Below are 21,921 nucleotides of genomic sequence, written 5' to 3'. Positions count from 1 at the left end.
ACTCTCCCCGTGCAGATGGTCAAATTGTTCACACATTTAAACAAAGGAAAGGCCACAAAGAAACAGCAAGAGTGGAGAATTTTAAAATTAATTAGTAAACCAACGGCAACTTTTGAATGTGGCGACTAACCAGATCAAAAGGTTCAGCATAGGGTAGCCAAAAACAGAAAGTATTACTGCCACCAGCCTATTTACCGTCAGTGAGGGAATTTACCCAGGTACAAAACAAGGTACTCAAGGAACAGCAATGCTGAGTAACCAATATAATATTTAAAGGGCTAAACGCCACAAACTACAACTCCAGGCGGGTAAGTGTGGTGGCTCCAGTGGAAATACCTCTAACAGAAAAAGTCTAAAAACCAAGAAACCCAGCAAAATGTTTAGGAGACTCCAAGTTAAGTAAAAGAAACTCCGAAAATGGAATACTCTCCCAACAGGGGAAGACGCAAAGGTGAGGATGTAAGCATATTTTTGTCCGGCATTATTGTTAGCAAAGTTTCTATTTTTGCAACTTTGTCTATAGTTCTATGGATCACCAAACATTCTGCTTGTGAACCTGTCCTGACTTTTTACAGTAAAGTGAAGCCTTCATGTTCACAACAGTGGGCTTTTGTTCATTTTGTTATGGGTAAACTGATCTTTTTGTAACCTTTTAACATGGCCCACAGCATCTTACAATGCAATGCCATAGGGATACTTTTCTTATCACCCTCGTCTTTCACACTTGGAATTCTTTGGTTACTTTATATGTCCCTAAACACACGCTGGTGGCAGCAATTATATTTCTATCATTTTTGAGTTACTTCTAGTGTGCACATTTGCGTTTACTACGTATGGCTACCAAACATGGCTAGTGCCCTAAAATGGCCACGCCACGAGATCTTCGCATGTTCATTGAACATCTTGTTGTTTAACCTTCTTCCTGCCTGCCAGGTCAGGAAATCCCATTTAAGGTTATTCACTTGCCCGGGAAAGAAGCAGTTTTTGAGGGCTAGGGATTCCTGTGCGATTGTGTGTGGCTCTGACTGGGGGTGGAACTGTCTGGTCCCATTCCACATTCCTGGAGCCAGAGGGTCTGGGTGTGGGGTATGAGTAAAAGCCATGGCTTTTTGAATGGTGCCAATCCTTACCATTGGTGGGCTTGGACTTGCTTCCAGGCTGGATTTGGGATAAGAAGAGGACTCCTGCAGTCATTTCTTCAGATCAGCGTTGCAGCCAAGAAGCCCTTGTAGTAGAACAGCCAACTGAAGATCTAAGAAAGACTCCTGAAGAGGCCCAGCATACCTTCCTGCGCCTGGCCCAGGAAGCCCAGTTGGACTACATGATCTGCAAGGGCCCTGTGTAGTGTTTCAAACCCTGGAATGGTGGGACCAACCAGTCTCGATGTGTTTCGATCAAGCCGTCCTGAGCCTTCAAAGTGTGCCTTGACCAACCTGTGTACTAACCAGCACTCTATTGAGCTACCTCGCTAGAACCATCGCTGTTCTGCATTTGTAGCAGGAACTTTGGTGGCCGCCAGCTCGTGGTGCATGTCACCTGCCTATTGAATTTCAGTCTCCCAACTTGAAGGGATCCTGCACTCGAAGATTCTTCATTAACAGTAACTCAAAGGACACCTGCCGTTGTCTGTGTGCGGTGGCCGTCACCGGAACTTGCCTTCACTTGTCCTGTGGAGTGTCCTGAAGAGGTCTGCATCGGTCATTTGTACATCGCCAAGGGTTGCACTCTGCTCCAGGGCGCGATCAGATGGATCCTTGCACCCACAACTCCTGGGCACCTCTCACTGAAACCAACGGCGGGAAGACTAACCTAACCTCCAGCGACCACCAGTTGACCCATCCAATCCAGGGAAAATTGGAGTCAGGGGGATAAGTAAACGCATAGCACTTGTCTCCCCCTGTCCACCACAGGATAAACCTTGAGAACAAGTCTCTTTGTATTCTTCCATTACACTGCTTTTGGGTCGTCACACCTGAGTAATGAAACCAGAAAGATAAGAACACATTTTTACTTACGAGTAACTTTGTTCAAGAGAAGAGATGAGATGCAACAATCACCAAAACAAGTACTTCACCTGCATCAGATATATTCTAGGGGGAAGCATTGCGTCTTTTGGGCAAAAAGGCCCATTCTTCATAGGGGCTGGACATCTGAAGCTAGGGCATGTTTCTTACTGCATCACTTACCTTCTTTTATTGATAATTAAATGCATTTTAAGAACCTATGGTGTATAAATGTTTATTATTGAGTGTTGTGCGATATCACCAGCTTCTTTCATTTTTTAGTGTGTGTTTGAGGCCTAGATTAAATATAGTATTTTTAAACATTTCTGTCCAACTTGAATTATTTTGTGCTTCACCTTGTGGACTCATTGTGGGCCCTCCGACCCCACTCAAACTCTACTTAGGATATTTATTTATTTTATTTGTTACACGCCCAGACCCTCAGGTAGGACGGCGTTGGTTACAAGACAGCTTAGAGATTGGTCATACATTGTTACAGAGTATAAATTACAACACAGGTGGCGAGCTAGTACAACAAGATAAACAATATTTACAGTTTACAGATTTCACTGGCATGTTACACTTTCACGGAGGAATATCCCCGAGTGCTAATATTGGTTAAATAACCAGGTTTTTAGCAACTTTTGTAGCGAGGAAAGGAAGATTCTTTTTTGGTGTTAATGGGGAGGGTGTTCCAGTGTTTAGGGACTAGAACAGGGAAGCTGCTGCCTCCCGCTCTAGTAGTTTTGTAACAAGTGGGTGACAATAGGAGGTTGTCATTGGATCTTAGTGATCTGGTGTATTCTTTTTGGGTAAAGAGTATTGTTAAGGTAAATTGGGCCTTTTTGGTCAGACATTTATGTGCAATGCAAAGTGTTTTAAAGATAATTCTTGCTTTGATGGGAAGCCAGGGAGCGTCCGTCCTTGTCTTGGAAATGTGGTCTGATTTTTTTATTCCTAAGGCTGCTCTTAGGACTTTAAGTTGCATTTTGGAGAGGTTGGTATTGGATGTGCCTAGTAGTAATACATTGCAGTAATCCAATTTCGATAGTGCTAAGGCCCTGGCCAAGGTAAGGCAGTTTGCTGGTGTCAGAAATTCTCAGCAGAGAGCAATAAGTTTGGAAGTGAAGGCCGTGGAGGAGGCTAGCGCGTTGATATGTTTAGTCATAGTAAGACTGACGTCGAGGTAGACTCCTAATGTTTTCACTTGCTTCAGCACTGGAATACAGGTGCCATCGATATTAATAGCTGAGTAATCTGGGTGGAGAGCCGCTATTTTAGCTGGGGATCCTACGATGAGGATTTCTGTCTTCTCGTCATTGAGACAGAGACTATTTAGTGCCATCTAGTTTTGGATGATGACGTTAATTTTGTTGATGGTTGCGGTGTCCTGGTCATAGTTACCTGTGAGTGGTATGAGGCTCCGGGTGTCATCCGCAAAATTGGTGTAGATGACACCCATGTTGTCTAATGCGGAGAAAAGGAGTTTGGTGTACGCACTGTACAGAGTCGGGGAGAGACATGATCCTTGGGGCACTCCTATGGGGACTGGGATGGGGTTGGCCGCTTCTCTGCCTATGGACACTCTGGATGTGCAATAGGTTAAGAAGGAATTCACCCATGCAGTGGCTTCGCTGGAAAAGTTGAAATCCTGAGCGAGTGAAGTGCATAGTTTATAATGGTCCACCAGATCAAATGCTGCAGAGAGGTCCAGAAGCAGGAGTATACAGAGTTTCCCTGTATCTCTAATGGCATCCATCTGGATTTTAAGGTCCAAAAGTGCTGTTTCTGTACTATGGTTCGACCTAAAGCCTGATTGTCTAGTGCCGAGGAGCTGATGCGATTCCAGGTGAGTTTGGATTTGATTATAAGCTAGTTTGTCAATGATTTTGAGTACGAAAGGGACCGTGGTTATGGGGCGATAATTAGTCGGAATGGTGGGGCCTAGATTTGGTTTTTTTAGAAGCGGGGTAACCCAGGCTTTTTTAATGCAAGCTGGAACTGTATTGGAATTGAAGGAAGAGTTGACAAACTTGGTAATGGTGGGGGTCAGGGTGGAGGCACATACTTTGATTAGTTTGGCAGGGACGGTGTCTCCTTTGCAATTAGAGGCTTTTAGTTTGGAGATGGTGTCAAATACAAGTTCTTGGGTGACTGGTGTGAAATGGAATAAAGGATTGGGGTCATCGCTGTTGGCGGGGAGGGGGTTACGGGTGGTGGAGTTTTTATCTGCTAGTAGTAGTCTTTTGGTGATTATTTTGTTCTGGAGCACAGCAATTTTGGAGGCAAGTGCATCTTGTATGGTGGTACACCATTCTTTGCTGGCGTTGGTGGGCGTTTCGGCTGGAAGGGGGTTTTCTAGTTCTCCAAGGATAGAGAAAAGTTCTTTAGAGTCAGATGCTGCATTGATAATGCGGGCATTGTAGGAATTAGCTTTGTGGGAGATGATGGCTGTTTTGTAGGTTTTGGTGGCATCCTGAAAGCTTTGGCTGAGTCAGGGGTGATGAGTTTACTGTGGGCGTGTTCAAGAGAATGTTTCTTCCTTCTTAGGGCGACTAGTTTTTCGTTGAACCAGGTGTTGGTTTTTCTATTGACATGTCGTGTTTTAGTTGTGATAGGAGCTACTACATCGATAGCAATGGAGAGGCATTTGTGGTAATACTCGGCAATGGAAGTGGGATTGTTACTGAAGATTGAGTAGGTTTCTAGTGTTTTGTTCATGGTGGGGTCAAAGTTCTCTATAGTGAGCTTCCTGGGATTTCTGCTTTCAGTGGTGTCCATTGTTTTGGCCTTAGGAGGGCAGGGGTCATCACTCATGAGAGTGAATTCTACGCAGAAAAAGTCTGTCCAGCTAAGTGGAGTAATGGGGCCTATGGTGATTTTGGTAATGAGGGTGAGGATCCAATCAAGGGTTCTGCCCTTGATGTGGGTGGGATCATTAACAAGTTGGCTGAAGTTCATGTCTTTTAGTGCAAGGTGAAGGGTGGCTGCTTTAAGGTCTTGGTCATCATTGAATCCAAGATTCAAGTGCCCAATGATTATGCATTTAGTGTTAGGTTTTAAGATGGGCGCGAGTAATAACGGGATGTCTGTTTCTGGGTGGCTATTAGTGCTCGTGGGTTCTGTAGATTACCACAATATAGATTGTAGTATTTGCATTCATGGTGAGTAGTAGTTCATATCCTGCGATAGTTTCAATAGAGCTTGATCTGATTTGGATGGTATTTTTCGCTATGATGGCACCACCTCCTCCTGTGGAGATGGTTCTGTCAGTTCTAAGAATGGTGTAGTCTGGTGGGATAGCCAGTGCTAGCAGTGGTCCAGAAGCTTGGTGTAACCAGGTTTCTGTGATTACTAGTAAGTCCAGATTTTGTTCGTTGATTAGGTCATGTATTTCAATAGCGTGGGCTCCTAGGGATCGGGCATTAATGAGGGCATTTTTGAGGCTGATGGGAAGTTTGGGGTCCTTTATGGGAGCATGATTGGTTGTTTGAGCGGGGGGATTATTAGGATTTCTGTTGGTGTTTATTGCTATCGATGGCGCTGTCTTTTTATTTTTATTCTTCCCGTAGTCCACGGGTTTGGGTGGTCTGGAGGGCAGGGTAGTGGGAGTAGAGCTGTGGCAGAGTACTTTAGTACATGCTCTTATGCGGGCGTCCTATCATTCCCTAAAGTGGGATATGTTTTGGAGTTAGCTATGAGTTTGGGGAGTGATAACAGGTCATCTGTGTGAGTTGATGGAGGAGACTCTTTCTCACCTATTGTGTTACGGTCATTGAAGCTGAGGGTATGGCTAGAAGTGTGAGGTCATTGAAGCTGAGGGTATGGCTAGAAGTGTGAGGGGAATGGAGGAGTGAGTGGGAGGAATGGAGTTGGACATGGGATTAGGTAATGTCTCGAACTTGCCAATCTTGCAAGACTGTTTCTGAGAGTGAGGAAGTGATTGCCTGTGCAGGGTGTGTCGACTTGGACAAGGCAGAAAGGGAACATGATGAACAATATCCAGTCTATCATAGCTATATCTGGTATAGTGTGGTAGAGAGGGGCTAAGTTGGTTTATTCAACCGCAATTGGGCCGTGGGCTAAATGAGGCATATGGTGGGCGGAGGGCAAGTTCAAGCACAGTGTGGGCATAGAGCTAGTACAGTCTAGAACAGGCGCAGGCCCATGGTAGGAATAGAATTAGTCAGGTACAAAATGGGCATGGATCTGGTCTAGGCTAGTACATGGAAGGGCACAGAATTCGGCATAGGGCAAGTGCAAACACAAACTAGCATGCCGAGTAAGACAGTTGTGTTATAGCTAGTGGCTGGATAGGCAGGTTCAGGGTGGGCCTGCAAAGTATGGGCAGGGCACACATAGGCTAAATGCCGCTAGCAAAGGTAGGGCACACATAGGCTAAGTGCAACTATTGAAATGCAGGGCACACATGGTCTAAATGCAACTATCAAAAGGCAGGGCTCACATAGGCTAATGCCGCTAGCAAAGGTAGGGCACACATAGGCTAAGTGCAACTATCAAAATGCAGGGCACACATAGTCTAAATGCAACTATCAAAAGGCAGGGCACACATAGTCTAAATGCAACTATCAAAAGGCAGGGCACACTTAGGCTAAATGCGACTATCAAATTACAGGGTACACAGTCTAGATGCAACTATCACAAGGCAGGCACACATAGGCTAATGTCGCTATCAAATTGCAGGGCACACATAGGCTAGATGCAACTATCAAATGTCAGTACAAAAATATATATATTGCACAGGGGGCACGTCGGGCCGAATAGGCTAGTGCACATACGAGGGTTAGGGTAGAAGTAGTATGAGTTGAGTGGGTGGGGAAGCCGATTCAGAATGAATGGTCCTAGGCAGATAGGGTGCAGTGTTGGCTGGTTAGCCAATAGTATCTTAACTGATGTGGAATGTCTGGCCAGTGGTCCAGGCTGGGCTGATAGTCTAATGGACAGCAGTGAGGGTCGATGAGGCAATGTGGGCTGAACGCCTGGAGTAACATGCCGCACGTCTAGCCGCTGTGATAGCCTTGTCTGCTCTCCATTGCTACCTTGATTGGATTTTGACTAACTTCTCAGAGTCGCCATGTTCACTATAGCTAGCAGCCCTACAGATAAGGGTATATCAGCCATTCTACTCCCTAAAATAAGCAAATACTCCTAGAAAATAAAAATAGGGACGCAAAATACTCCCCAACAAAAAATGGTAAATCGACATGTAGAACCATGTGCCCCTGCTTTCACCCACACAGCTCCATGGATATGTTTAGACCAGTAATCCCACAGGAAGAGACTACTATAATGAATGCCTGATCAGAAGAAGTAAACCTGTATCTTTTTAAAGTGCATGAATAACAACTAAGTGCAAAGAAATTATTATTACAAAAACAGGTCAGTTGTCCAGTTAAAACATTTGTAATAAAATACTCCCATTGGGAATTGAGCATACATTCTTACTCCCTAAAAATGTATTTTGCTCATAACTTGAAAATAAACTCTGTAAACTACTTCCACTTTCAAATCTTATCTGGGGCACTGATAACTACGGTATGCCTCCTAAAATCTGTCAACCAGGCCCAATTCTAGAAGTCCATCCTAACAGTTATGAAGTCCTTCATAACAAGAGAACCCTGACAGAATTGAGACTACAGGTGCAAAACCGTGCAAAATGCAAAACCTTTGCAGAGGAGAACTATTCATACTCATTTGGTGCCTCTTAGATAAGCCTTTAGTGCAGATCTGCCATCTTGTCCCTTTTAGGCGTTGTTGAATTCATATTATTTCACTAATTCAAATGATTTGACCAACCAAAACACATTCCAAGAGGCCTCCTTTTCTTTCAAGGAGGATACTGAATGCAAGGTAGTGAGAGTGCTGTGCCGAAAGAAGAGACAAGATTAAGATTTAAATGTTCTTGCTACACAGAAAAATAAATGTTTAAAAATAGGTCAATACAAATTAGTCTAGGTTAGCCAATGAAGAGGCTTGTCTCTATTAAAAACAGTAAGACTTGGGTCCTATCCAGAGGACTGCAGTAGCTGAGATTATAGTTCGCTCAGATATTTTACTCACATTTCAACTTATCCTTGATATGTTGGGCTTAGTTAAGAGCTAGTTAACAGACCTAGCCACCCATTCCAAGATGGACAACAGCCGAGCAGTTTACTCTATTTTAAAGTAAGACCAAGTGAAGAGAATGCAGTGTGTATAGGAGAAGGCAAACCCAAGATTACATTGAAATGTATTGTATCTATATAGGATTAACAACATTCAAGGGCAGGTAAATGCAAATAGTCGAGGTCATCCCCAATAAAATAGAACACCTCTATTAAAAGCAATAATACTGAGGCAGGATTTAGTAGGAAACAAAGCGGTTTTGCCTGCCCCATTGAATTTCTTATATATCAATCAAACCAGAGCACCCTATTGGGAAAGATTTTCTTTTTTAAACTTTGCTTCCATAGTTTCCTAATTGACCCCATTCTTTCTGATCTGTTTTTGATTCTGTCCTGACTTTTCGAAGGGAAGTTAAGCTTTCAGCTTCACTTACCTTGCCTTGCCTTTTGCTCACGTCATCATTACTGGGAAACTTTGTTTCCCTTTGGAATTCTTGTATTATTATATTACACACAGCTCCCTGCCCATCATAGTTTGGGTGGCCTCCTAATTACTTCTAGTAATCCAGCTTTACTCATCCACTTCCACAAACATCAATATGGCAAGCTGTCCCTACAACCACATGCACAGATTTAAAAAAGAAGCGGCAATTGTCCAGCAGCACCATACGCTGTTCCACCATTCTGAGTGCTCCTCTATTCCTTACTTTGCACAGACTCTTGTGCATCCTGTTTTCGTGTTATGTTTACCTTATGCATGAAGACCAATGCCCTCTCATGGCAGTTGTTCACCTCCTCGAAACCTGGGTCAGTCACGCACCGCATCTTCACCTGTTTCCGTCGTTGCTTCAGGTAATTGTACCATAACTTGTAGCTATCAAAATAAAATTCAATAGAATGGATGAAAGGAAAGTTACAGCACCTTGTGCATTAATTCAATTCAAAATGTGCATTTATTTTTCAGTTTTATCAGCTTGCACTAAAGTGCAGACCAACAACAATACGTACAAATATGAAATACAGCCATTACAATAATCCCAGAACACAACCCTTTTCAGCACCCCAAAGAAGAAAAACAAGAACGGTGTACAGAATCCAAAAAAAACCAACCCTAGATTGTCTAAACAAATTTGAAATATTGTAATTGTTTTAGAATATTTAAAAAAACATTAACATGAAAAAACTGTCAGCCTCAGAGATTGCAGCTTAAGTGCTGAGCTCCTGTGCCTGCTGAATACTTATCCTAATAATTATGGCAGAGATCCCTGAAACTGTTGACACCATACAGCCTGCTAAGAGGCAGAAGGGTGAGGAGGAGAAGAGAGATGATAAGATTTTGGATATGCTCACTAAACTGACATTGGATGTTACAGACATCAAATTGAGACTGATAAAGGCAGAGGAGAAGTTCATGGACCTTACTGCCAAAGTGACTGCTGTTGAAGACCATCTTAATCTGGTAGATGACAGGATGCTGCATTTGGCTGATCAAGTGAGGCAGTTGGAGATTAATAATGAAAAGCTATTAGTCAAACTGTCTGACCAGGAAAACTACTCAAGGAGAAATAATATCAGGATTGCAGGAATTCCTGAAAATGCAGAAAGAGGGAATCCAATTTCCTTTTTGGAGAAGGTACTGGTTTCTATTCTACATTTGAATTGGTGTTTTATTTTTTGTTTCCGTTATGGCGGGCCGTTGGAGTTTTGTTTTGATTTTGATTTTGATTCGTGCACGCGAAGCTGGGGCCTCATTGCACAGATGTTTGAAGAAGGGACCTTACGCACGCTATTTCCGGGTTGGAACGGCCATGGAGTTTCTTTTTCGGGGCTTGCCTCGGCTGTGTTGGCAGCGCGGTCTCATCATAATGAATGTTACAGTGAGGAGGGCGGCATGTCCATGGTGCAGATGGCGCATCACTGGTCAGCCCAGGTATGGTGGATGAGGGTCATGGGCGTTCATATATTGCAACCAGTGCTCACAGCGTACTATAGGAGATTGCACAGATTGGGTCACGCGATTGCTGGGAGCTTCATCCAGGAATTACTTGACAGATTGATGCCTGAACGATCGTGCTTGCTCGGGTATGGAATCCTGCTGCAGCACCACTTTACTGCTGTTTTCTTTGTGCCCCTAATCAACGCTGATTTCCATGGGGGTTAATGGCGCCAAGATTGTATTTACGCGCTGAAACCTTGTGTTTGTGCGAGCTGTTCAACTACGTTGATTGTGTAATTGTGACACTTGCACTGGAACCTGGCTGCTTTGCCTATTGCTGTATCTTCATGTAGCAGCCAAGGTCGGCTTGCAGGGAACCTTGGGTATCTGTGGGCGTGCAATGGTCATTTCTAGTGTTACTATTGCCGCTCTAAAGAACACATTGATTGCCACCCAGCAGAGGTGGCTCAAGATCAACACTTTACTGGGATCGTAGCTTTGCTTCGATTATAGCTGGGATAGCTCTAGTGAATCCAGTCCACACGCTGCTGTCAATGAAGAGGTTGTGTTAAGTTCAGTGACCATTTGTCTGGAGCCACCACTCGCTCTGGAGGACATCGGGCAGGAGTGAAGCTCCCGAGTGCAAGACAACTCAGTGCCTGTTTTATGTATTGAGTCAGCTCAGTTTTAAAAAAAGTGTGGCACTAACTTGCTTTTTTTCTCCACGACACTCTGTATGGGAAGGAGATATTGGCTTGCACTCCAGAGGAGCAATCTGCATTACGCCGTTTTTCTACTACTCTTTCCTTACTGTCACGCCAAACAGTAAAAGGCGGAGGTATGTGCTGTGATTCTCAGTGAAATGCCACAACTTAACATGGCACATAGCATGGTATGGGACTGGCAAGACGAGGATAATGTTTCAGGTTCAGCGACCATTTTGCATTAAACCACAAACCTTGAGTCCAGACAACAGTGCTCCAGAATGTTACTGTGCTCATCTTCAAGTTATTTGTCATTTTGGAAGTTGTCAGGCGGACTGTTGTCGGAAGAGATTCATGAGGGGGAAGACAAGTGATACCATATTTTGCACACAATATTCTGTAAGCCTCACTGCTGTACTACCGCCTCGCTCTAGATGATAGTAGAATACCATCACTTCATTGATCAATCAGCGTCCACCTGATGGGGCATTTCATATTGTCTTAACAGTTGGTGGTATTGATGGGGGTTATGTGTATGTCATGTGTTTGGTTTACGTGACTTCATGTACCTAAATGCTCCCACCATTACGTAGCATCTTAGTTATTGAAACCACGCGCACTAGTTACTGTTTTTCAGCTGGGGCCAGGGCACCGTGTAGGGGAATGCTGGTATGCTATAGGCTTTAAGCTCTGACATAGGGAGAGCACGAATATTGTATCAATGCTGCTTAACCCGGACATGGATGATAGAGGCTTAGCGGTCACGTGACACTTTTTCACGGCCATGCAGTGGATGCCTATTCAGTGGTGGGGAGTCATGCTCTCTGAGGTTCTTGCTTGACATGGTTCCCTTGGTGGCATATATATGAGATCAGTGACTGGGCAGTAAGTGGTAGATTGGGGGGGGGGGAGGGAGTGCTGAGTTTGCCTGAACATAGTGTTGTTGCACCTTCTGATGTGCAGCATTTATTGCTTTGCATTCTAACCCTGCGTGATGGAGGTTGAAACCTTTTGCGTTACAAAGTAATGTTGACACTGACGCATTAAGGGATTTGCGTTCTCCTTGAGCATCATTTTGGATGGGGGTCCCTTCCTATGGATTGCTGTAATTCCAGGATTTGCAGAGTGAATTGCCGGCAATGGCAGTTGGGGGAAAGGATGTGGTTGGGGGGACTGCTCTATATTGTGGACTCATTTACTAAAGTCGGCTTCAGGTTTTGTTTCTGTTGGCTCCTGTTGCCCATGTAGCTTTAGGTTGGTTGTTGCTTACTTTCTACTGATGACTTCTAGGTCATAGTGGGGGTTGATGAGGGGGTTTGTTGGGTTTGGTGAGATTCTGGGACTTGTTACTGAGGGATTTAGTGAAATATATTCTATAAGTAGATTGTTGGGCATAGGGTTCTGTGGAGATAGTTGGAATAGGTAATGATTTTGTACATATTGGTATTTTGTTGAAATCCAGGATATATTGGGTTTCTTATAGTCGATGCTATTTTGTATGTGTGTATGTTGTCCTTTGTTATAAGTGTGGTATGGGGTGGGGGGGGGGGTGATATGTGTGTTGCTCCCCTCTATTTGTTGGGTTTGATATTTGTCATAATGTTTAATGGAAAGATTAATAGTGATTAATAGTCTATGAGTGTGGGTGATAATATGGAGCGTATTGGGGAGCTATGAAAGGGCCTGTTTTGTTTTGTACTTGGAATGTGAAAGGGTTGAATTGTGTGCGGAAGAGAAAGAAGATGCTGACTAAGCTTTGGCGGGAAAAAACTGATGTGGCAGTTTTACAAGAAACACATTTAATTGATGGCACTGGCGATTCTCTGGCTAATTCAAGATATACGAACGTTTTCTTAAATTGCTACTCCTCCAACTCTCGGGGTGTTGGAATTTTGTTGAGGAAAGGTTTGGATGCCTGTTTTGAGAAAGTGAGTATGGATGGTGAAGGACGTATTATACTTATTGATCTTAAATGTGAGGGCATGTTGTTGACGGTTAGATCGGTATATGGGCCATGTGCGGGTGGTGGGGGCTTTTTTGACTCACTGAAGATGATGCTTGGTGATATGGGAGGCGAAAGGATTGTTTTGGGAGGGGATTTTAATTGTGTGATTGATCCCAAAATGAATAGGTCCTCGATGTGCAATTTTACTGGACAAAAGTCAAGTAAGGAATTTCGGGACTTCCTGAAATATGTGATTTAGTAGATACATGGAGACATTTTCATTGGAGGGATAGGGAGTCGTCGTTTTATTCATCAGTGCATAAATCTTATTCTAGGCTTGACTACGTATTAGTGTCGGATAGTTTAAATGAGAGTGTAAAAGAGGAGTCTATGGGAGAACGACACATTTCGGATCACTCAATGGTAATAGCTAAATTGATGCTGCTCGCTGAAAGGCAGGGACCTAGTAGATGGAGGTTGAAACCTTTTGTATTACAAAATCAAGATGCCACTGACGCATTAATGAACTTTATACCAAATTTCTTTGAGTTGAATGAGGGCACGGCGGACAACATGGTGGTGTGGGATGCTTTTAAGGCTTCTGTTAGGGGGGAACTGATGAACTGGACTGCAAGAATACGTAGGGTGGGTGAAGCCAGACTGGTGGAGCTTGAAAAGGAACTTGGGAGACTTATAACGAAATTATGCTTTATCGAGAAAAGGGAATATTAGACTTAGGATCTTGGATGCGGAGGAATTGTTAAAAATTGAGGTGGACTCACAAGTTGAGAAGGGATTGTATTACATGAAACAAAAGTACTGGGAGCAGGGGGATAAAGCAGGGAAGCTGCTGGCAAGCAGACTGAGGAGGTATTCAGAGAGGGTGTATGTCCAAAAAATTGTGGATGCGTCTGGTAATTTGGAGATTAAGAAAGGTAAAATTGGTGAATGTTTTTGCTCCTTTTATGCTAAATTGTAAACAGAAGATATTGCACCACAAATAGGTGATTTTGATAGATTATTTGGAAAAATTGAACTCCCAGTTCTTTCTGATGAAGGTAAATGTTTTATAGAGGCACCGATTACAGTCCTAGAGGTTTTGTCGGTAATTGAGGATATGAATAGGGGTAAATCTTCGGTGATGGATGGTTTGACGGTACAATCTTATCACAAACTTGGTGAAGTGTTGGCACCGAGTTTGTGTGATTTATATAACTGTTTTTTGAGGGAGGGGAGCTTGTGTGATTTAATGAAGGGGGCAATCATCACGGTGATCCCGAAACCTGGAAAGGATATTACTAAGTGCAATAATTATAGGCCTATCGCCTTACTTAATGTAGATTTAAAAATGTTTACGAAATTACTGACAGTAAGGCTTAAAAAATATACGGGTGATTTGGTGGAGCGTTCTCAGACTGGATTCATGGAGCGAAGGTATGGATATGATAATATCCGGACTCTGTTAGATATTTTGAGTTTGCCGGCCTCGGAAATAAAGGATATTTTATTGATTTTCTTAGACACCGAGAAGGCCTTTGATAGGGTGAATTGGAGTTTTCTGAATTATACGCTGTCGAAGTTGGATTTTGGTCCCTGCTTTATTAAGGCTATTCAAGCTCTTCAGAATGGCATCTCGGTAAAGGTGTGGGTGAATGGGGGGTTTTCTGCGTCATTTCCATTGTTTAGCGGCACTCGCCAAGGTTGCCCCGTGTCAACGCTGTTATTTAATTTAGCGTTGGAACCTTTGTTGGCATATATACGTCAGATGGGATGTATCAGAGGGTTTGCAGTGGGAGAAGGAGAAGTAAAGGCTCTAGCTTATGCGGATGATGTGGTGGTCATCTTGAATGATCCTGTTGTAGGGGGTCAACTATTAAGGGAGGTCTTTGAAGAGGTGGGTCAGCTATCTGGGTATCGGATCAACTGGGATAAGACGGTGGTATTTCCGGTGAGGGCTTCGCCTGAGTGTGAATAGCTGCTGGGGTAGAACTGTAACTGGGAATATTCTAGTGTGAAATATTTGGGTATTCATATTACTCGAGATTTTGGAAAGTTAGCCAGTTATAATGTGGATAAAATCATTGAGGTGCTTGAGCGGGATATGAGATGGGGACGTGTTAATCTGACTCCTTGGGGCAAAGTTAATGCCATTAAAATGATTTTGCTGCCAAAGATTCTGTATGTTGTTCAATCTTTGACTTTGCATTTTACAAGGGAAGCATTTGCATGTGTAGATAGAGTGTTTCAAGATTTTTTGTGGGGAGATGGGAAGAGGGCCAAGATTCCCCGGTACATTATGGTCAAGAAAGTTAAAGATGGGGGATTCGGGTACCCGGTATTGAAAAACTACTGTAGTGGTTTTTTGTTAAAGAAAGTGTTTAATTATTCTGGTGAGGATCTGAACCGGGTGCTGTGGTGGGTACAAATTGAGATGCAGCGGTTTTTGCCTTATGATATTAAATGGTTGTTTTCTTTTGGAAGGTTGCCTAAGAAGGCACAGTGTTTGAAATCGGTATTAGCTACCAAGGAAGCGTTGTCGTCGTGGATTGTGGGTACTGGTCAGGGACTATATCTTTATGAAGAGGCTTCACTTTGGCATAATCGTGGTCTGCAGTACAATAATAAGGTACTGGCTTGGAAGAGCTGGATCCAGAGAGGAGTTTTGTTGATTGGCGATGTGTGCATTGATGCTGGGGTAGTGCCTTTTGGGAGTCTAGTTGAGAAATTTGGTTTGAGGAACAGGGAATTGAGGAGGTATGATATTTTGCTAACTTTACTCTTGGAACGGAGAGAAATGTTGGATGCTCCATTCTTGAAAAAGCCAGAGAATTTTGATATATTGGGAATGGGTTTGCAAAAAGTGTCTACATTTATGCAATTTATGCAACCGGGTGGACAATGGTTGAACTCGTGGGAAAAGATGAGGCTATCATGGACGGAGGAGTTGAGCAGGGAACTCACATTGAGAGAATGGGATAGGATTTGGAGAGTGCCGACGACTGCCAAGGTGGATTTGCAATTACACTACATACATCAACGGATATTGGGCAGATTATATTGGACTCCAGTACGTATGTGCAAATTGGGTTTAGTTGATGAGGATTTGTGTTCGGGTTGTGGGAAAGAACGGGGTACTCTGTTACATATGTTGTGGCATTGTGAAAGGGTGGTAAGCTTTTGGAGGGAGGTTATTGACAGGATTGATCAGGTCTGGGACATCGTTTACCCACGTAATCCCTTAGCAGTTATATTCCTGTCATATGGTGGTGGCCGTGATGTGAGTTGGGTGATATTGAGTGGAGTGCGTAAAGTTTTGTTGGTGGCAGTTAAGCAAGTGTTGAAGGTCTGGAAGACACGAAAAAAGCCGACAGAGTAGTGGATTTTGGATGTTAGAGCTTTATCAAGGTTTGAAAAAACGATGTTTAGCAAACAAAACAAGGCAGAACTTTATGATGAAATGTGGGAGTGTTTTAATGACTTTTATGGATAATACTGGGTTGAGTTATGGAGTGGAGTGAAGTGGTTTACTTTTAAGTACTATACATATGGGGGGGTTGTGTTGTTTATGTGGTTGTTTTGTGTAGTATTGTCTGTTGTTATTTGTTTGATACATCTGGTTTGGTTTTAAATTTTAGTTTAATGTGGTGGGATACGGGTTTATGGTGTGAAATTCTGTTGTACTGATTCCCGCTATTGTATATTTTGCTTTTCAATGACTTGTGATGATGATGCTGTTTGTTGAATATTGTTGAAAATAAGAAATAGAGTTTAAAAAAAAACATTAACATTTAATCCGTTTTTTAAATTGTTTAAAAATGTGAATGAAGTTTAATTAGAATGAGTTGCTTTCAACCAAAAAAAGATTTGTAGAACGCGGCATAATAGAGGTTGATAATATGTAAATACATCTAAAAAATATGTTACAATTGATTTCATTTTTCTACAGAGTTTTTTTTGTAAATATAATAACCTTGTACTTTAACGTAAACTTGTGGTTTTCAGGTCGCTTTGATTTTTTAACTACTTAAAAGTTGCACATTTCTTTAAATATATCATGCTATTTTTAATGTTTCTACTGTTCATTTCAATGAGGTTGTTGTTGAATTGTGTGTCCCTTTTCTTATTAACCACTGGAAAAGCCAATAGTTTTGGCATTTGCACTTGTTCATTTATTTTTAAATTCATAGGCATGAATGTGCGTTAGTCCCATAAAGAACAGGTCCAGCTGTAACAAAGTGCATGCTCAAGGGTAGATCATCACATGGTTAATAGGTTGTGAGTTGGTAGTCTTTGTCGGCTGATCAATCGGGAGCATATGCAAAAACCCTGCCATGGAGGCCGTTTACAAAGAGGGCACGTTCATGTGACCATGCAAGTTCCTGTAAAACTGATGTAAGGTGCAGCAGATAACATGAAGGTCACATGCCCATTTGTGGCAGAAAAATATTTGTGCAGCATTCCTGCCTTAACATTTACCTCCAGGGCAACTCCTATCATTGTCAAAGCTCTTACTCTATCAGAAATGTCGCCCGACCTGTATGATAGCAGCTAGTTTGTCTTCTCCCCCTCCTTCACTTGTCTTTTCCTCCCTCTGCCCCTTCAGTACTATCTGAAATGTCGTCAGGCCTATTACGATTGTTGATTGTTTTGTTCTTCTCCTTCTCCCCGATTCCTCCTCTGCCACCTCTTGTTATATTCCGGCACTACCAAAATCGTTGTCAGGCCTAGTAAGGTAGCCCGCTTGTCTGTCTCATTCTCCTTCCCACCCCACTCCCCTCCCCTCATTATCACTGTCAAAAGCTCTTGCACTAACTGAAACGTCGCCAGACCGAGTATGATAGTTAAGTTCATATTCTTAATGGACCAAGGACTTATAAGAATGTCACTGTGTTCGTCCCTTGTTACATCCCTACCTTGAAGCGCTTTGCAACACATTGTGTATAGACGCTTTATAAATAAGCAATCAATCACTCTACTCAGTCCTTGCCAGCAAGTTTAAAGTGTAATAGCAGAGCTTATGCTCCATGAATTCCCTGAATAACCTCAAGAAAGCACATTTTCTTACGCAATTTCCACTTGGACCGCCACCACACTCTCCAGTGTGAGGAACAAAAATAAGAGAACCTAAGAGCAAGCAGGAGAAAAAGAGAGAAAGAGGGGGGGGACCTGGACTTTGTGCATTAGAGAGATACTAGGACTATGAAGCAGGCCAAAGTAGAAGGACAAGGATGAAGGAAAAAGGGCAAAAATGATCGAGGACTAGGGAAAATAAATAGGGAGAAAGAAAACCACAGACTAGGCTGAAGGGCTAGGAATCGGATGAAGGACTAGGAATAGGATGAAGGACTAGGGAAAAGGAGAGGGACAAAATAATAAGGACGAAATTAGAAGGACAAACAAGAAAGGATATGAAGGATAAAGAATATGAAGGATGACTATAATGAAGAAGGACCAAGGACTGTGACAAGGGAGAAGGACTATCGTGAAGGACTAGGACAAAGGAGAAGAACTAAGATTAAGTATTTTGATGAAGCAGAAGGGCTATGATGAAGGAGAAGGACTATAACAAAGGGCTACTACAAAGGGTAATGACATGGACCAAGGATTAGGGCAATGGAGTACGATGAATGACTAGGTTGCGATGAATGTTTTAGTTTTTTTTAAGTGTATTTTATTAACTTTTTACAACTTATAGCCGCAACACAACAGCTCATTATTTAACATCCTTAGGTCTTGCTATGGTTTACCCCATATCAGCGTTAACCAGTTTACATTTCGGGCAGTACTGTTCCTTGGCTGTGTTGAACCTTGACATTCTCTCAGGGGTCAGATATGCCCGGTGAGTTATATACAACTGCAGTCTTGCATTCCGGGATACCTTTTTGTGATACGAAAGCACCCTCTCAAATACTCCCTCCCCAAATGATTCTTGGAGATCCGCCTCACAGCTTTGTCTGGTCCCAGTAGTCCTATCAGCCGGTTGGCCCATGATCAATTTGTGAATCCTGGACACTGCATGTCCCCCTTCCGCCATGTCATATATTGTTTCAATTCCTACCATATCTACAAACCCATCCCCATTCAATGGCCATCTCAGGTTTATGTCTTTTAGCAGGGAAGCGTGTTTTAAGTGTTGGCCTCTGTGCAATCCTGTTGTAGCAGCAAGTGTGTCAAGGTCCATGGGCCTCCCATCACAAAGGAGGTGTCCCACAGTGGCAACCCCGACAGGCTCCCAGTGCCTCCGCACCATCAATCTCTGCTGTTGGCTATCTGCCTTTAGTGCCGTTAATGGAACTTGTGGGGGGAATATGGCGTGGTGAAACCCATTCGTTTACACGCTCTATTCCACATGCATTTCCCTAGTGTTAGCAAGAAGGGCAGGTTATGCAAACTTGCCTCCTGCGTCCAGACCACCTCTTTTAGGAAGGAGGGGTTACATGATGATTGCAACAAAGGGGTATCTTGAGTAGGCTCGTCTGCAAGCCATCCCGCTACAAATCGCAGCTGGCTTGCTACATAGTATATTTCAAAGTTTGGTACCCGTGTTCATGTGTACCTTATCATTTAGTCAGGGCTAGTCTACACCAACTATTGCGCCACAAAAAAAACATACATATTGTATCCAATTGTTTGAAAAAGCTCCTGGGTATATTGTATGGTATATTTGCGAAGCAGTGGAGAAGCAGCGGTAGGGCCAGCATTTTCAAGAGAGGCTCTACCCATCAGTGAAAGGGGAAGCTTCGCCCAGAAGTCCATGGACTTCGACAGTCCGCCCAGCATTCTCAGTGTGTTGTGTGCGTGTTTATCCCTAGGATCATGATATATATCTACTCCTAGGTACCGGAGCGTGTCCACCGTCCACTTAATCAGTAGCAGAGGCAACCATCTTCTTGTCTTACTCCCATATCCAGCCAACGGGAACAGGCTTGACTTCTGTGTGCTCACCGCGATACCCGAGAGCAATGCATAGCGTTCCATCACTTCTAATATGTATTCTAAGTTGGTCTCAGGTTGCTGTAGATACAGCAGCATATCGTCACCAAGTGCCACTTGCCCTGTACATTAATTCCTGCCTCTTTATATTCCTTGCAGAGGTAGACCGCCAGTGGCTCCAGCGCAAGGATGAAAAGCATAGGAGACCAAGGGCATCCCTGCTGGTACCTTTCTGTAAGACCCATTACTCTGAGATTTGGCTACCTGTTTTGACCCTAGCCACCGCTGACTATATAATAGTCGGACCCATCTAATATAGTTGGGGCCTATCCCAAATCTCCTTAATGTAGCCAATAGACAAGGCCATCTGACTGAATCGCACGCCTTGACTGCATCTAATGAAGTCACCACATACTGGTCCGTGCTGTCCTTGGTATAGTCTATTATATGATGCAGCATGCGCAGGTTGCCTGTGATGCTTCTGCCTGGTACATAACCCATTTGATCTGTTTATATTACTGTGGCTATTGAGGTATTTAATCTATTCGCCAATAAGCCTGTTAGAATCTTCCTATCCTAGTTAAGCAATGAAAGAGGCCTATACGATCCGAGACCAGTGTCCAGTTTATTTGGTTTAAGAAGGGGTATAATAACGGATTCTCTTAGAGATAACGGGGGGGCTTCAAGGCCTCCTTCAGCAAGGCCAGCAATAAATGAGGAGCTAACTCATCAACGCATTCCTTGTAGAATTTGCTGGGCAATCCATCGGTTTTGAGTTCTCTAATCGTGGTCACCACCTCATCTAAGGTTACTGGTGCTCACAATAGCTCACTTGCACTTCCTCTATATCTGTTATCTGCAATTCCGGGGTGTCTTCGTATAGGGCTATGTAATATTCTAGCAAACCTTTCTGCCCGGTTTATCTCCCTCAGCGTGCTGTTCCTCTCATATTTTGAGTAGCTTAACTTGCTCAGCCTATCCCAGTGCTTTATATACTCATGCTTTAATCAATTAGATTCCGAGATGTAGTCCTCTGTGTTCCCCACACGCTGTTCAACTCTCTCTAGGGCGGCTTCTGACCTTGTCAAGACTTCCATAATTGTGGCCTGTATCCCACCTATTTTGGATATTGCCAATCCCCTTATCACTACCTTAAATGCCTCCCATAACGTGCCAGCTGATGACATACTACCTTTGTTGTGTATGAAGTAGTCTAGTATGCCCTCTCAAAGATGCTCCCTGAATGCCCCATCTCTCAGAGCCTCTCCTCTCAGTATACACGTCAGGATGAGGCTCACCTGCCGTGTAATCAGCAGCGGCGCATGATCCAATAATACTCTTGCTTTGTAATCTGATTCCTTAATTTCTACTAAGGACTCCGCCCCTGTAAAGATATAATCTAATCTGGTGTGCATGTCCTGGGAGCCTGCATAATGAGAATATCCCTGGGTCTGTGGGTGATGGCTGACCACACATCCGCCAAACCAAAGGTTGCGACCAGTGTATTGAGTGCCTGAGCTGGTGGTGGCGGGCGCGTATATTTAGTGTCTGATCTAACAAGCCTTTGGTCCCGTGTACAATTAAAATCCCCTCCCCAGACCATAGTAAGTGTCTATAAGGGCCCACCTTAGAGTACAAGGAGCAGAAGAACTCACCCGCGTCATGATTTGGTGCGTAGGTGTTGAAAAGCACACCTCCTGCTAATCTAGGAAGCCGTGAACCAGGGCCTGCCTTCCTTCTTTGTCCATCACTGTTGGAAGGACGCGGAAGGGCACAGTCGGGGCGATCCATACAAGTACTCCCCCTAGTGTATGCTGAATAGGGCGAACCTATCACGTTGCTGCAACATTTAGCGATAAGGACTTTATTTTTCAGGTGTTAAATGTGCCTCCTGTAGGAGGGCTACATCCACCTTCCGACGGCGCAGACAAGACATTAAGCGGTTCCTCTTGATATAATTACCTAAGCCACTGACATTCCAGGTAATCACTCTGAGATCTCCTGTCATTGGTCCTATTGCTCCTGTGCACTCTTTTTTTTTCTTGTGTCCCTTATGTATGTTGTGGCTTTGTCGGCTGACCACAAACCTATTCCCAAATCCCCAACCTCCCTTTCCACCCAACTACCCTCCCCACTCAACTCCCCTTAACTTCCCAACAGTTACCCAGCTATGGTTCCCATGCTCAGGCATCCCTGCTTCTCACGTCTGCACTGACCAATCCTACCCCAGTGCCTGTTGTGCATCAGGCGGATACGTAACTACTAGAATCCAACT

At 43.5% G+C, this 21,921-nt stretch overlaps 1 protein-coding gene across 2 annotated transcripts in view; it reads right to left on the bottom strand.

The window, feature by feature from the left end:
- The window catches only part of XAB2 (XPA binding protein 2), a 711,598-nt gene that overhangs the window by 635,693 nt on the left and 53,984 nt on the right, over nucleotides 1-21,921 (bottom strand). For both annotated transcript variants that reach the window (XM_069603869.1, XM_069603870.1), the window contains exon 3: nucleotides 8,879-9,002. In XM_069603869.1, the coding sequence (XP_069459970.1) occupies nucleotides 8,879-9,002 (124 nt within the window). The remainder of the gene's footprint in view (nucleotides 1-8,878; nucleotides 9,003-21,921) is intronic.

This window comes from Ambystoma mexicanum, chromosome 3q (genome assembly GCF_040938575.1).
Source record: "Ambystoma mexicanum isolate Mex_15411 chromosome 3q, UKY_AmexF1_1, whole genome shotgun sequence".
Lineage (NCBI taxonomy): Eukaryota > Metazoa > Chordata > Amphibia > Caudata > Ambystomatidae > Ambystoma > Ambystoma mexicanum.
Note: the sequence above shows the minus strand (reverse complement) of the source record. Positions and strands in the feature narration are given on the sequence as shown.